The 13,642-nt window shown below is 37.3% G+C and overlaps 1 protein-coding gene across 7 annotated transcripts in view; it reads right to left on the bottom strand.

The window, feature by feature from the left end:
* nckap5l (NCK-associated protein 5-like) overlaps positions 1-13,642 on the bottom strand; it is a 538,388-nt gene that overhangs the window by 66,082 nt on the left and 458,664 nt on the right. For 5 of the 7 annotated variants that reach the window (XM_069935206.1, XM_069935208.1, XM_069935207.1 and 2 more), the window contains 3 exons: positions 11,651-11,746; positions 8,787-9,104; positions 7,501-7,655 (listed from right to left, as the gene is read on the bottom strand). In XM_069935206.1, coding sequence (XP_069791307.1) covers positions 7,501-7,655; positions 8,787-9,104; positions 11,651-11,746 — 569 coding nt within the window. The remainder of the gene's footprint in view (positions 1-7,500; positions 7,656-8,786; positions 9,105-11,650; positions 11,747-13,642) is intronic. The other 2 variants (XM_069935209.1, XM_069935212.1) reach the window with 1 other exon arrangement.

Here is a 13,642-nt window from a genome sequence, read left to right as displayed (position 1 = left end):
GAAACTTAACATATTTCAAAAGGAATTCATGAAAATTGCATTAGCAGTTGCAAGAAAATGTAATAGCACTGACATTAAAATCCGATTCACATTTGGGAATGGACAGATTGGAATGAGTATATGTTTAATATTGAATGTATTGAAACTTTAGTAACAGATGTGTTTTTTTCCTTTTCTTTTTTTTCTCATATCTTTTTCTCTTTTCTCATTTTTTTTTAATGTTCTTTGGGGCCATTATTATTTGGAGGAAGAGTGGGAAGGATTGGGGGTAAATAGTACTAAGTATTACTGATTTGAGATGTATGAGGGATACGTTATGTATCTAGATATTAATGCATGTATGGAAATTTAAATAAAATATTCCAAAAAAGTGATATGATAGTGATAAGATTTTAGGACCTATCCAGCAGTTAGACTTCTGAGAAGGATACAAAAAATGGACCCTACGTGATAATAAAAACACAAAATGTTATATGTGGGGAAAAATTAAAGTAGATCAAGCAGCATCTGTGGAAAGAGAAACAGATAACGGTTCAGTTGAGGGACTATTTATCAATCCAGAAAAAAAGAAAAGGTTTGTCTCGATAGCAGTGAAATTTGGGTGGAACAAAGGAAATTTCTCTGATAGGGAGAAGACATGTGGAAGGTGGGATCAGGCTAAACTCCTGAGCTGTGCAATTTGTTACTGATGTGGTTCCGGGAAACCAAGACATGTTGAGCAAGTCAGACAATACATAGAAGGGAAAAGAAGACAGGTATAAATGATTTTCACATGGATAGGTCAGTATCTAAAGTTAGAGAATTAAGTCTGGAAGCCCAACAGAAGATGAAGTGGTGTTTCTTGAATTTACATTGTAATACGGTAGTGCAAGAGATCAGAGTGTGAGTTGGATGGTGAATTAAAGTTGCAGATAACTGGAATCTCAGGGTCACTCCTGTAGAGTACGCATAGGTAATCCACAAAGCAATCATTCAGTCTCTCTGTTGGCTTCGCCATTGGGGCAGCAACCACATTATCAACACTCAATGCAGTACACATGATTGCAAGAAGGGCAAAAGAATTGTTGCTTCACCTAGAAAGACTGAATGGATCTCTGGATGAAGGCATGAGGCAAAAGAACAAGTATTGCTCTTCCGAATGCATTATAAATGTTATGCAATGGGGAATTTTGAGCAGAAATGGAAGGGTAGGCAAGGGAGTCGCAAAGTGTTTTTAATGACTTGGATGTCGGTTTTGAGAATGGTCTTTGTGTGGCATTTTATAATGATACTTTGAGTGAACTGTTATACTGATGGCTGGCTCCTCCCCCATCTACCCTTATATAACCCTGGTTTCCTGCCTAAACCCTGAGCCCCTCTGAAGAGCACTGTAAGATCGTACCCTCAGTTATAAGCTAATAAAAGCTTATGTTCTCCATCCAGTTGTGAGAGCTTTTATTCACGCTACAATACTGCAATTGTAGGGAATGACATGCAGGGCAAATTTGGCCATGATTGGTAGTCACTCACCTGAAGTTGACTAAGGCTTCTTGGCACATCTTCATGACAGTATTTAGCCATGATGTTTGAATGACAGATTCAAATAAAATAAAATTAAAGATCTTGTTGGTTTCACAGCCCTGATATTTATTTAGGCCATAAAGTATGATGCAAGGTTTCTGACAAGAAACCTGGAAATGTTGGTTTCTTAAATATATTTCAGAGATTCATTTCAAGATGTGATTTATATTCCCAGCCATAGCACAATGTAGGCCATTCGCCCATACTGTTGTACCAACGTAATAATCTACTCTAACAACTACCAAGAATTTCCTTACTGCATAATCACCTATTTTTCTCAAATGAATTGTCTATTATTATGAAGAACTAATGGCAAAGAAGTAAATTAGGAAATTGGGGTGTGAGATAACAAGTAGTCCCCACTTCATGGTTGTTCGGGCAATGTAAATTCTCCCTTGCAGGATTCACAACCAAAATGTTGAGAAGGGAATAAAATTAGCTCGTGGAATTTATATTGAAAACAAGTAAATAGAGATATATTATTTTGCAACTCATGTTTCATCAAGCATGTGCATCTGACATGGCTTTGTTTTCAGAAAAATTGCCATACAGACAGTTTTGTCGAAATGCAAGCACCCCTCCACCATATAGCAGATGGTTAGGTCACCTGAAATGGAGGCAATGAGAGGCTATGGGGTGAGGAGTTGGGGATGAGCCATTGAGAAATAAAAAGGGAACTTTTGGAGTCCACTGCAAAGAGCGCTCATAGTTTGAAGATCAGATTACTTTGTTTGGGAGTGGGAAGGTGACATCAATGAGTGATTGCATTTGGTGAGGGGTGACAGGAGTACGTAGTCAGAAACCCCAGAAGTACAAGCATGATGGTTGCATGATCTACTCCTCACACATTTCACAGGAGATGCTACAATTATTCAGAACCCGCATTACCACTTGTCTATTTTACCTGCCAAGTCCCAGGGCAAATGTTTCAATGTGTTTGAAGTAAAGAGGTCATTAAAATTTAAGCCTACCATCTAATTCAGAAATTTGAGTTAGCTGTCTCCTTAAATGTTCAGAGTGGATTTTAGTTCTTCAGTGGGAAGCCAGATTTTTCATGTGTTCTATCCATTCTGACCATTGACCACACTATACTAATCCCATTTCCCTTCATTTAGCCTATGACTCTCTGTGTCCTTCCTTTCCTAGTACTTTCAAATACTTTCTCTTTTAAATTTCAAACATTTAAAATTTTATTTACAACACAGTGGTAGCCAATTCTGGTCATTTAAACCCATGGTTCTCCAATTACACCCAAATTAACCCACAACCCTGTATGTTTTGGAGGGCGGGAGGAAACTGAAGTATTGGGAGGAAACCCACGCAGACACGTGGAGAATGTGCAAACTCCTTAAAGACAGCACCAGATTTGAATCTGGGTTGCTGGCGCTGTAATAGCATCATGCTATCGGGCCAGAAATGTTCATTATGTATTTTTGCCTCCTGTAGATGGTGTGGGACCTGCTGAGTTTCTCCAGCAATTTTGTGTATTTACTACTTTTTTGTTTCACCCCTCAAGATAGAGGATCCTTTCTTGTTCTGTGGTGAGGCCATTATGGGAAGAGCACACTTTCATATAGAAGGGGCAGGAGGTGCCTGAAGGAGCAGGTGGATAGGCTGTTCGGGAGGTGGTTTGCTCCTTCCACTGTTTACATAGGGGGTGGGTGTGTGTGGGGGTGTGTGCGTGTGTTCTCATTTTCAGTTGTCATGGAGCAATGATTCCCAGAATTTAGTGGGGATGTTGCATTTGTTAAAGACAACTCTTTTCCTCACTCTACCTGGCAATTCCTCTGCATGACTACTGGTGTTTTAAAAATAAGCTATCTGTACCAGGAGTTCAGTGTTTGGCATTTAAATGTGCCCTGCTGAGGCACTGTAAGTGTGGGAGGAGATATAAGCTAGTTTGGAGATTTATATATATCATCCAAGTTAAAATGTCTCCTTTACTTGACAATGGTAGTAATGGCATTTTTTGAAGAATTTTTTCTTGTTTTATATAAAAAACAAAGTTTGGGAAGCCATAAGGTTCTCAAAAATTATTAAAGATTAGAGCTTTTTACAAAATGTAAGGAGTTCTGCTTAGAGCTAATAAAATGTATTAGTTGGTGATCCACAAGCATTAAGGACAATGAGCATTGCATGTATGAGGACTCTGCAAAACTTAAATGTAATAAACTAACTAAGAAAATCAAAAAATGTAAATGGTCTAAGGTTTTTTTTCTTGTCCAATCCAGCCATTGCCTCCTACTCGAATGAGTGAACTGTCTGCTCTTGCTTCAGCTCAAAACATGCACAGGTTCATTTGATGATTCCACAGTGCAAATGAAAGTGAATTACAGTAACTTGGTGCATCACTTCTCAACACAGCAACAGGAGTCCATGAACAGAGTTCAGCTGGAAATCACCAATGGAGCCATTCTATCAAAGCTTCAGATTGATGACACTCATACGTCGTTAAAATAATGGGGAAATAAACATCCAGAATTCATTGCTGAACTGTCAGCATTTAACATTTATGTTCTATGAAAACAGTCACATTTAACTTCAGGCAAAATTTTCAGTGTATTTTATATAAATGTGCAGTCATAATTGAATTGAACAGATGATTCAGATGTGCCTTAAATAAGTAACAGTAGATTGATTCTAAACTAATGAAAATGCAAAGCTCCCGTTATGGTGATGCCCTATCATCTTACGTGAGACAAAATTTTAATGGCATAATGCTTGACTATTTGAAATGATATACATAGGAAAGGAAAATATTTTATATCTATAGGCGAGGGTGGTAAAGTCAGCATAAGGATTAGTTCTTTGTTATTACAGTACCAGCAACCTGAGTCTGAATCTGGTGCTGTCTGTAAGGAGTTTGTGACTGTGAGTTTCCTCCGGGAGCTCCAGCTTCCTCCCACCTTCCAAGACATATGGGGTTTGTAGATCAATTCGTGTATTTATACAGCACTGTAAAACTGTACTAATGACCAGATAAATCTGCAGTGTTGGGAAAAGTCAGGATGCAAAATCTTTTCTTTTGCCAAAGTGGAGGGGAAGAAAGGGCGAGTTTGTTCAAGTATAACAGACTGTACATGAGAAATGATCCTTGGGAGAGATCTAAGAACTAGCTCAGCTTCAAGAGTGATTCATAAATTCTCTGTTTGAAAATAATATTGTTTCTGCTGGAAAGTAGATGTAAACAGTTTGGAGAATAAAGAGAGGCTGGAGGGACTCAATGGGTAAGACGCCATCCATGGGGAGAACTGGTCAGTCAATGTTTTGGGTCAAGACCCTTTATTGAGGCTAACAATGTTGGTGAAGGTGATTGGGTCTGCGTCAGCAGGGCGGTGTCCTAGGCCCAACCATCTGCAACTGTTTCATCAATGTCCTTCCTTCAGTCGACAGTCAGAAGTAGGGATGTTTGCTACTGATTACACTATTTTCCCCATCATTCGTGACACTTCAGATAATGAAGCAGATCATAGCCAACTATCCAGACCTGGGCTGATCAGTGGCAATTAACATTCACACCACCCAATGCTCAGCAATGATGATATTCAGCAAGATGAAATCTAGCTGTTTCCCCTGGCATGCTTCACTGAACCTCTCATTATTCTGGTGGTTACCTTGACTAGAAACTGAAGTGGATTAGCCATATGCACAGTGTGGCTACAAGACCAGGTCAGTGGCTGGGAATTCTGCAGTGACCAACTATTCACATGCTCCATCACTGATGCCCAGCAGCAGCAATTTGTACCACCTACAGGATGCACTGCCCCAACACACCAATACTCTCAAGGCAGCACCTTGCAAACCCAAGACCATCATGCCTGAGAACATCACCAGCCGGAAGCTACCATCCAAGCCATACATCATCCTGGCTTGGAAACATATCACCACCCGGAGAATCCTGGTACTCCTTCCCTATCAGCATTGTCAGTATACCCACGTCTCAAGTACTGCAGCAATTCAACGTGGCAAGGACACTTCAGTATGGGAAATTAAATGATGGCTCAGCCTCCAAAGCCCATGTTTGTTGAAAGAATGAAAAAAAAATGTAATTGGATATCCAGATAGCTCTGCATCTCAGAGCTCTACAATTTCTCAGATGCACTTTTTACATTTTTTCCTGGCAATAGTGGCCCTTTCACATTAATTCCACTTGCCAGATTCATGCCTGCTCACTTAATTGATTTATTCTCTTTTACATCCATTTCTTCACAACTTACTCATATTCATTCAGCAAACTTAGCAACCGTACATTCCATGCCTTGATACAAGCTAATTTATATAATTTTATATAATTATAACTGAACATTTATAATCTATCTTATCTATTTTTGTCTTTTTTGAATTTTGGTGCATAAGTACATATGCATAATGTATAATGTATATGACAATAAACTCATTATCATTAATTGGTGAAACATCAATCTCATTTGAAATATTGCCATCTAGATTTTTAAATATAGGTTTATTCTTTGTTTATTGTCAGCCAGGCCTTCTTCAATTTATGCTTATATGCATGTTACTTTCTACATGATTAACTTATTTTTTGCAACATTTGATGAAATATAATGTGCAGATGCCATAAAATTCTTGTGTGGTGCAGCTATACCTAATAGCATTAATGAAGTTGCTCTCATTAAAAATAAAGTTCCTTATTAATTGGAAGTGAAAATCTACACCCACTGGTTCTCTTCTATCCACAACCCAAGGTACTTCCTCAAAGAAATGTAATAAAGCCAGTCCTTTGAATAAATTCTTCTTGCTGCTACAAATTTCTGGGGAAATGGTAACTTTGCTGGTTTCTGCTTGGGCACTTAAAACCAAGTTTTTAATTAATGGAGACACTGCAGATTTACAAGCAAACATTTATTCAAGATACACAATTTAATTTATAGTCATGTAATAAAGACAGTGCAATATTTCATGGAATTTGTTTTTGTCTGCTGGAAGCAAGACAGATTTGTCATTTGGCAGAAGCACCCAATGTCTTGTATCTGGTAAGAAAACATTCCATGACAATTTAATTTTAGTCTTGGTCAATGACTGGTGTTTGTTATTTGCCCTCATCTATAGACTATTAATGATTCCTTTTATTATTGTCCAACATCAATATTGCAGAAACATTTTCAATAAATCTATATTTATATTCAGAAAGTAACAATGTCTAAATAACCCATGTCAAACCTATTTCTTTCAATAATTGTTAAATTTAGGGCTATGCCAATTACATATTCAGACTTGTATGCATTTATGGAATATCTGTTACCAATTTGCTTCTATAGATAACATTTCCACCTGGCACAGATCTGATATTATTGATCTCATTCTCTTCCTTTCTCATGTACATAGCATTTACAGTTACATATATGTATGCTGTATTTTGAAATATTGGGCAAACATAGAAGAATGGAAGTCACATAAAAAATTTAAGAGTGTGAACCAAGAGCAGTTTATGAATATCACTGCAACTCTGATATGTGATGGTGCCATGCAAAATATGGGTGTGTTTTATTCCAGGTAAATGTGTAGAAATACTTTTTGTGGATTTTTGTTTTCAGCAACTTCTCGGCCATTATTTTTGTGAATGTTAGAACTAAAGCTCATGGTTCAATAAGTAACAACATGCAAAAGCAAAATTCAAGTTGTTATCTAAGAAAGCTCATTAGATTACAGATTTGAAAATACTTCCCAATATGTAGTTTCCCCCCCCCCCCCCCAAGCACATGTTGTTGCCATGTCAGGATTTATTCATGCTTTAGAACTGTGCCAGCAACTGTTGTTTGATAAATTATATTTTTGTTTGTTTATTCATTCACATTTCAGATAATAAAATTATGTGTTGCAGATCAGATAAAGAATTAATGAAAGGTCAGGTGATTTCAAATATATCATTCTTCGATTAAAGAAAATTAAACATAAAGATTAGTCTCAATGCTAACTTACGTGTGCATGCAGACATTGGGAGCTGCCTGGATGCTGCACATTCTTCACTCTTTCAGACAACTTTAAATGTTCACTTTTACAGATGTTTGAACATTGAGTTGAAGTGTAACCTTGATTAATGGAATCTGGTATCTTATATTCAGCCACAGGAACACCTAGCACGTAATGATAACATTAGATTGTTTCAACCTTTTCTTTGAACAAGCTAAATTGCTCCTTCTGACAAGATAAAATAGTCAAAATAATATTCAGACTATTAAAAATATTTAAATTTTAAATACTTATTTTAAATTGGTGATGAATAAATCTCATTCTGTTCACAATACATAAATTGCTTAATAGGTATAGGCACATGGACATGAAATAAAATCACAGCAAATAATCAGGTGGCCAAGGCAGACAGGCAGACTATCTAGTTTACTGTATCTTGCAATGTTGACATCTTGACATGTTAATTAAGAGATTGTACTCTGCAATTGTCAGTCTGGTGATGTCTTGCAACCAGATCATTACAGACTTTTCCTATTAGCCAGCCTTCATGAAACAATCCATTGCTCACAGATTCTATTCAATTTATTATAATGACAGTGTTTAATCACACAGTCAGCTCTATGGCAGAAATAAGGTCACATACGTGACTATCAAGCTGCACAGCAAGTAATATATGAATGGGGCCTCTCATGTGAGCTGGCTAAAAGACATTATTAGAACCAATAAATGAGCCTGAAAAGAAACATTATTGAACCAATTTGTACTTGTCATTATTCAATTTACATTTATGACTGCTCAGTTAGAATTAAAACTCAGAACATTTGAAATCATATCAATAGAAACATTTCATTGATGTATTAAATACACTAATAGAGGTTTTTCACATTCCTTGAATGGAGATTTGTCTCCATTAAACAACTATGGTAAATATTAAAAGATATGAATTTTTCCACTTTTCTCCTTGGTGACAACATTGAAAATTTATATGCTATAGATTAGTTGATTTATTTATTGCAGGACTGGTTATTTCAACAAAGATGCATAAATTTAGGTGAAAGACAAAAGTTTGCAAATGCTGTGATTGAAGTAAAAGCACACAGAAATGCTGGAGGAACTCAGCTGGTCTCGCAACCTCCATAAGAAGTAAAGATATATTACCAATGCTTCAGGCCTGAGCCAGAAACGTCGGTAATATATCTTTACCTCCTATCAATGCTGCGTGTTGGCTGAGTTCCTCCATTATTTCTGTGTTTTTGTATAAATTTATAAGTTACTTTAAAAAAAAACACATTTACCTGCTGTGGATAGCTTAGGAAGGCAACTTTGAAATGCTTGCACAGACTTAACAACCATTGTGGGATCTGATGCTGAATGACCAATCATGTCCTGTTGAGGGCTGCTGCATTCAGGACTGTAAGGGACTTCTCGTTCAAGTGTTTTTGCTTTTTGAGAAACATTTGTTGTGTATGGATATTTTTCCAGGGAGCAAGGAAGTTCATAATCAAAGCAGGATGTTGTTTTGGTCAGGTGTCGGCCTGTTGCCCGGTTCGCAGAATCTGGAAGGGGAAATGTTCCAATTCCACTGTCCAATGTTCTCATCTGGCAATTTGATCCTGTGATACATGAAATGTTTAGGAAAGAATTAAGCAATTGGAAATAACTGCTGTCACAGGCAATGAATAGGATTTATTGATGAAAAGGGCAACTTTGAAAAATATGCTGACAAATCGTTTTGAATACTTAACTGCTAATTATTAAACCGTGGTTGTGTCAAAGAAATACAGAAACAAAACAAAATGATTATTCATTGTATTTTTGATAGCCCATTGTTTCAGATCTATATTTATATCTCAGAGATACAGTGCAAGACATTTTCCATTTCAATAGTGATAGATATACCTTTGAGTGCTTATCTCTGCTCAAACACTCGTTCATGCTTTTAATTTACCCAGGCTTAACTATTACAACTCTTGGCTAGCTGCCTAGCTTCTGCTGTCCATAGACTCATTCAAAACTCAGTTGCTAAACCCACTTCTCTTTGAGCTACAATATAGCACCTCAATTTAAAATTCTCATCCTCATCTTCAAAACCTCCGTAACCTTCTTTCTCCCTACTTTTGTGACCTTTACCAAGATATTAACACCCCTCCAAATCTAATTTTTTGTGAATTCCCATTTGTGACTGCACTGACATTTGAAGCTGTGCCCTTAGCATCCATTGGCCTAAGTTCTAGGAAGCCCTTTGTTCATTCATTCCATCTCTTTTGGCTCATTTAGTATGATGCACAAAATCTCAGTTCTTGAGCAAGGTATTGATGGTTGTTTTGTGCAAAATATTGGTTCATTAAGCTCCCTTAAATCTACTGAGGACATCTTTAAATTACAACTTGATGTTCGTGTTTTAGTGTGAGGCATTTAAAAAAAATAATACAGCATGATAGAAGGCCTTTCAAGTCCATGTCATCCAATTAACCTACTATCTCTGTAAGTTTTTGAGAGTGGTTGGAGAACAGGATATTGGGAAACCCATGAGGGTCACAGGGAGAATGTGACAGAACCCTTATAGACAGTGGTAGATTTGAATCCATGTCATTTGCCCTGTCATAGCATTGTGTTAACCTGCCAATATGACTTTCTTAATCAAGATGAACGGTGATTGATACATACCAATGTTTGAAATGTATACGTATTTTGGTTATTTGATGGATAGAAATTTGAATGTTTTTATATCTCAAATTGAAGACAGTTTGAACCAAAAGACATTTATTGCACTGTGACATAACCGGGAACAATTGGAGATTCACATTAGGTTTGACCAAACAGCAGATAATAGTCCAGGAATTCAAAATTATTTTTTGTGTGATTTCAGTGCTTTCACAGAGCAGGTTATTTTTCTGTTCAACAAGAATGCATGAAGATGCTGGGGCCAAGCTAGAGAACAAAGCAAGTCAAACAACATCCATCGGAAGTAAAATGCAAGCAAAGTTTCAGGCCTGAGCCCTTCGTCAGACATTAACCACTGGATATAGCTTCCTAAGGATGCTACATGATCTGCTGAGTTTCTCAGGCACATTTGTAAATAGTTGGTTATTTTCTTATGGGGCGGAGGCCACTTTCGTGGGTTTTTCTCTCTAAAGCTAATGCCCTAAATTCCTTTGCACATTATGAGCTTCTCCAGCAAGGGAACACTGTAATCATTATTAAAGTAATGGCTGTGATTTTGATTTTATTTTTGTTCTTCCACTTGCAATGTTCTAAAGGTAAGTAGAAATAGGATTAGAAGGCATAGCTTTGGCTGGTATCATTTGAGACAGAAATTGAGAATTGTACATACTTAATGAGTTTTACCAATGGTTTCTGCTGCTTTGAACAACTTCACACAATTATTTCTTTTGTTGTTATTATGCTTGTATAACCTGGAACTCTCTGCCAGCTCTGAGAACATTGAGAATGATGGAAATCCTTTGATTCAAAGCTCATTTTGTGTCAAAATTCAGGAGAGGGGTTTCTTTAGATTAGGTAAAGCTATGGACTTGATGTCATTATGTAATGATGCAAATGATCAACGGTATCAACAGAATGATAAAGCAGAGTTGAGTTCAATTATAAAAGATTCAGTCTCGTTTCCATTCTACAAAATTATACCTCAGCTGAAATCTCATCAAGGCAGCTGTGATTGTTTAAATTCAATTGCTAAAATTGATTAAAAAAAAGACAGCTATAAAACTACCCACTGTCAATACCCAACTGGTTTATAATTTTTAAAAGTGGAAACCAGGCTAAATCCTCCATAAATTTAGCTCAATGCTACATCTGAATACCCACACCTGAAGGACTGCAATGGTTCAAGAAGGCAGATCACCACCACCTTCCCATGGGTAATTATGGATGGGCAATTAAATGCTGGCTCAGCCTGCAAAGCCCAGATCCTTGAATAAATGAGAAAAAGCTCCACTCATGCTACTCAGTGGAGGAAGTCTATGTCATCCTGAGGTGGTCTGGCCTATATATGACTCCAGAGCAATCAGACTCTGAAATGACAGTTAAGGATGGATGGTGGTCTGGTCAGCAATGCCACATCCTGAAAAAGTAATTATAATATAGGTTATCACCCTCCCCCACCCTCCTATTCCTCAAGCACCACAGTAATAATGATTACCTGATAAGAAATCATAGACCTGAAACGTTAACCCAACTTTCCTTTCTCCAGAGATGCTGCCCTGATGTGCTGAGTGTTTCTGGGATAAAAATGACACTATAAAAGAAAATTAACATAAACAGGCTTTTATCTAATCAAAATTGTTTTCTATATTATCCTTATGGCTACCTAATTTGGCAAAGGAAAGTAGATAAGGCTATGCAGTTATACAATCAAATTACCAATCAACAACGGTCTACAAATTGATCCATTTACTGTAATAAACATTATTCCAAACAATTTCTTTATTATATCCTGCTATGTTTTCTGTTATCATTTTATGATAGGAAAACAAAATATTTCTAAACTAATACTACTGCTTCATCTTCATTTTTTTCCCGTGTTGTCTTAACAACTGATGAAAAATGGCTGATGGCACAGTGATGGAAGAATCTGATGAAAATTGAATGCTTACAATCCCAAAGAAAATAGCTCACACAATAAACTAAGCCCATCTTTACCATCCTCACATGCGCCAAAGACCTGACGTTTTGTTTGATAACATTTGGAATTGTATGGAAACTATTTAATGTAGAGAACACAAGGTCCCATGCTCTACTCTCTTATACTATTGATTGTGCCTCCACATATTCTATCAACACTCATCATCAAGTTTGTGGATGACACAATTGTGGTTGGACTTGTATCAAGAGATGAGACAGCCCACAGGGAGGAAGCCCAATGACTGACAGTGTGGTGTTGAGAGGACCATCTTGACTTGAACTCTTCAAAATCAAAAGAACATAATAGATTTAAGGAGGAACAGTACAGTTCCAGACCTATTTTACATCAACAGGGACTGTGTGGAAAGGATCACTGCTTTCAGGTTTCTAGGTACGTACTTTGCTGAAGATCTCTCTTGGAATACCAATACCATCGCAATACCAACGACTCCATGGCCCGAGGATTCTTAAAAAGTTCAAACTGCAGGTAAAACTGCTGGTGTCCTTTTATCACCGCTCCATTGACAGAGTGCTGGCCTACTGCATTCTGAAGTGGTTTTCCAGCCGCTCGACAACAGTCAAGAGAGACCTTCAGAGAGTCATCAGTACGGCTCAGAAGATTATCAGCTACGCACTGCCCTCTTTGGAGGATTGATATGGATTTCGCTGCTTCAGTAGAGCAGCCAAAGCACTGAAGGACCCTAACCACCCTGGACATCATCTCTTTGAACTGCTGCCCTCCAGTAGACATTTTAGGTCCATTAAAAACAGTTTTACCCCAGATCCATATATGAACTGAATACTGCCAAACATTGAATATTGTATTGTTGTTTTTATATTTTATTGTTTGATGTATGTGTGTACTGTCAGGATGTGCACTCAAGTTCATTGTACTTGGCAATGACAATAACAATAAAGGTTATCTAATCTAATCTAATTTATAATTGCAATAGCTGTAAATTTTGCCACCACCTTGCTCTTAATTCAAATTTTAAACAAGCAATTTGTAGCAGCTTTTTTTGGGAATGGACAATAGGGTTTATCCCTGAAAGAGATGACAGACCATTCTGATGACTTAAAATATATTCTGAAATGTATTTCATGAATTGGTGCAGCTCCCCAAAATAATTAGGTATAACAGACAAATATTTGGAATGGTCATTGCCAAATCTTTCCCTTCCCACCACTGAATTTTCAGTTGCTTTTCATGCCCAGCTCTTTTGCTGAGACTAAGGCCCACTTGGACTTATCTGTAGCAAGGGAAGGGCTGGAGTTCAATGAAACTCTGCATTTTAGTCAGAGGAGAGGTGGGGAATAATGCTGAAGAGTGAAATCAGGAGCAGGAGACCATTTGTTGATGTATGGCAATGAAGTGGGGTGGGGGCAATGCATGGAGGGAGTCTTTAGGAAAAATAGGGGTAGTTGAAAATTGGGTTGAATGGCACATGTAGTGGGGCAGATTTGTATTAATTAAATCCTAGAAAGCCAAGGAAAAAGCAAATAATTTACT

Source organism: Narcine bancroftii, chromosome 4 (genome assembly GCF_036971445.1).
Source record: "Narcine bancroftii isolate sNarBan1 chromosome 4, sNarBan1.hap1, whole genome shotgun sequence".
NCBI classification, from domain to species: Eukaryota; Metazoa; Chordata; class Chondrichthyes; order Torpediniformes; family Narcinidae; genus Narcine; species Narcine bancroftii.
The sequence above is the reverse complement of the archived record's forward strand: the minus strand, read 5'-3'. Positions and strand labels throughout refer to the sequence as shown.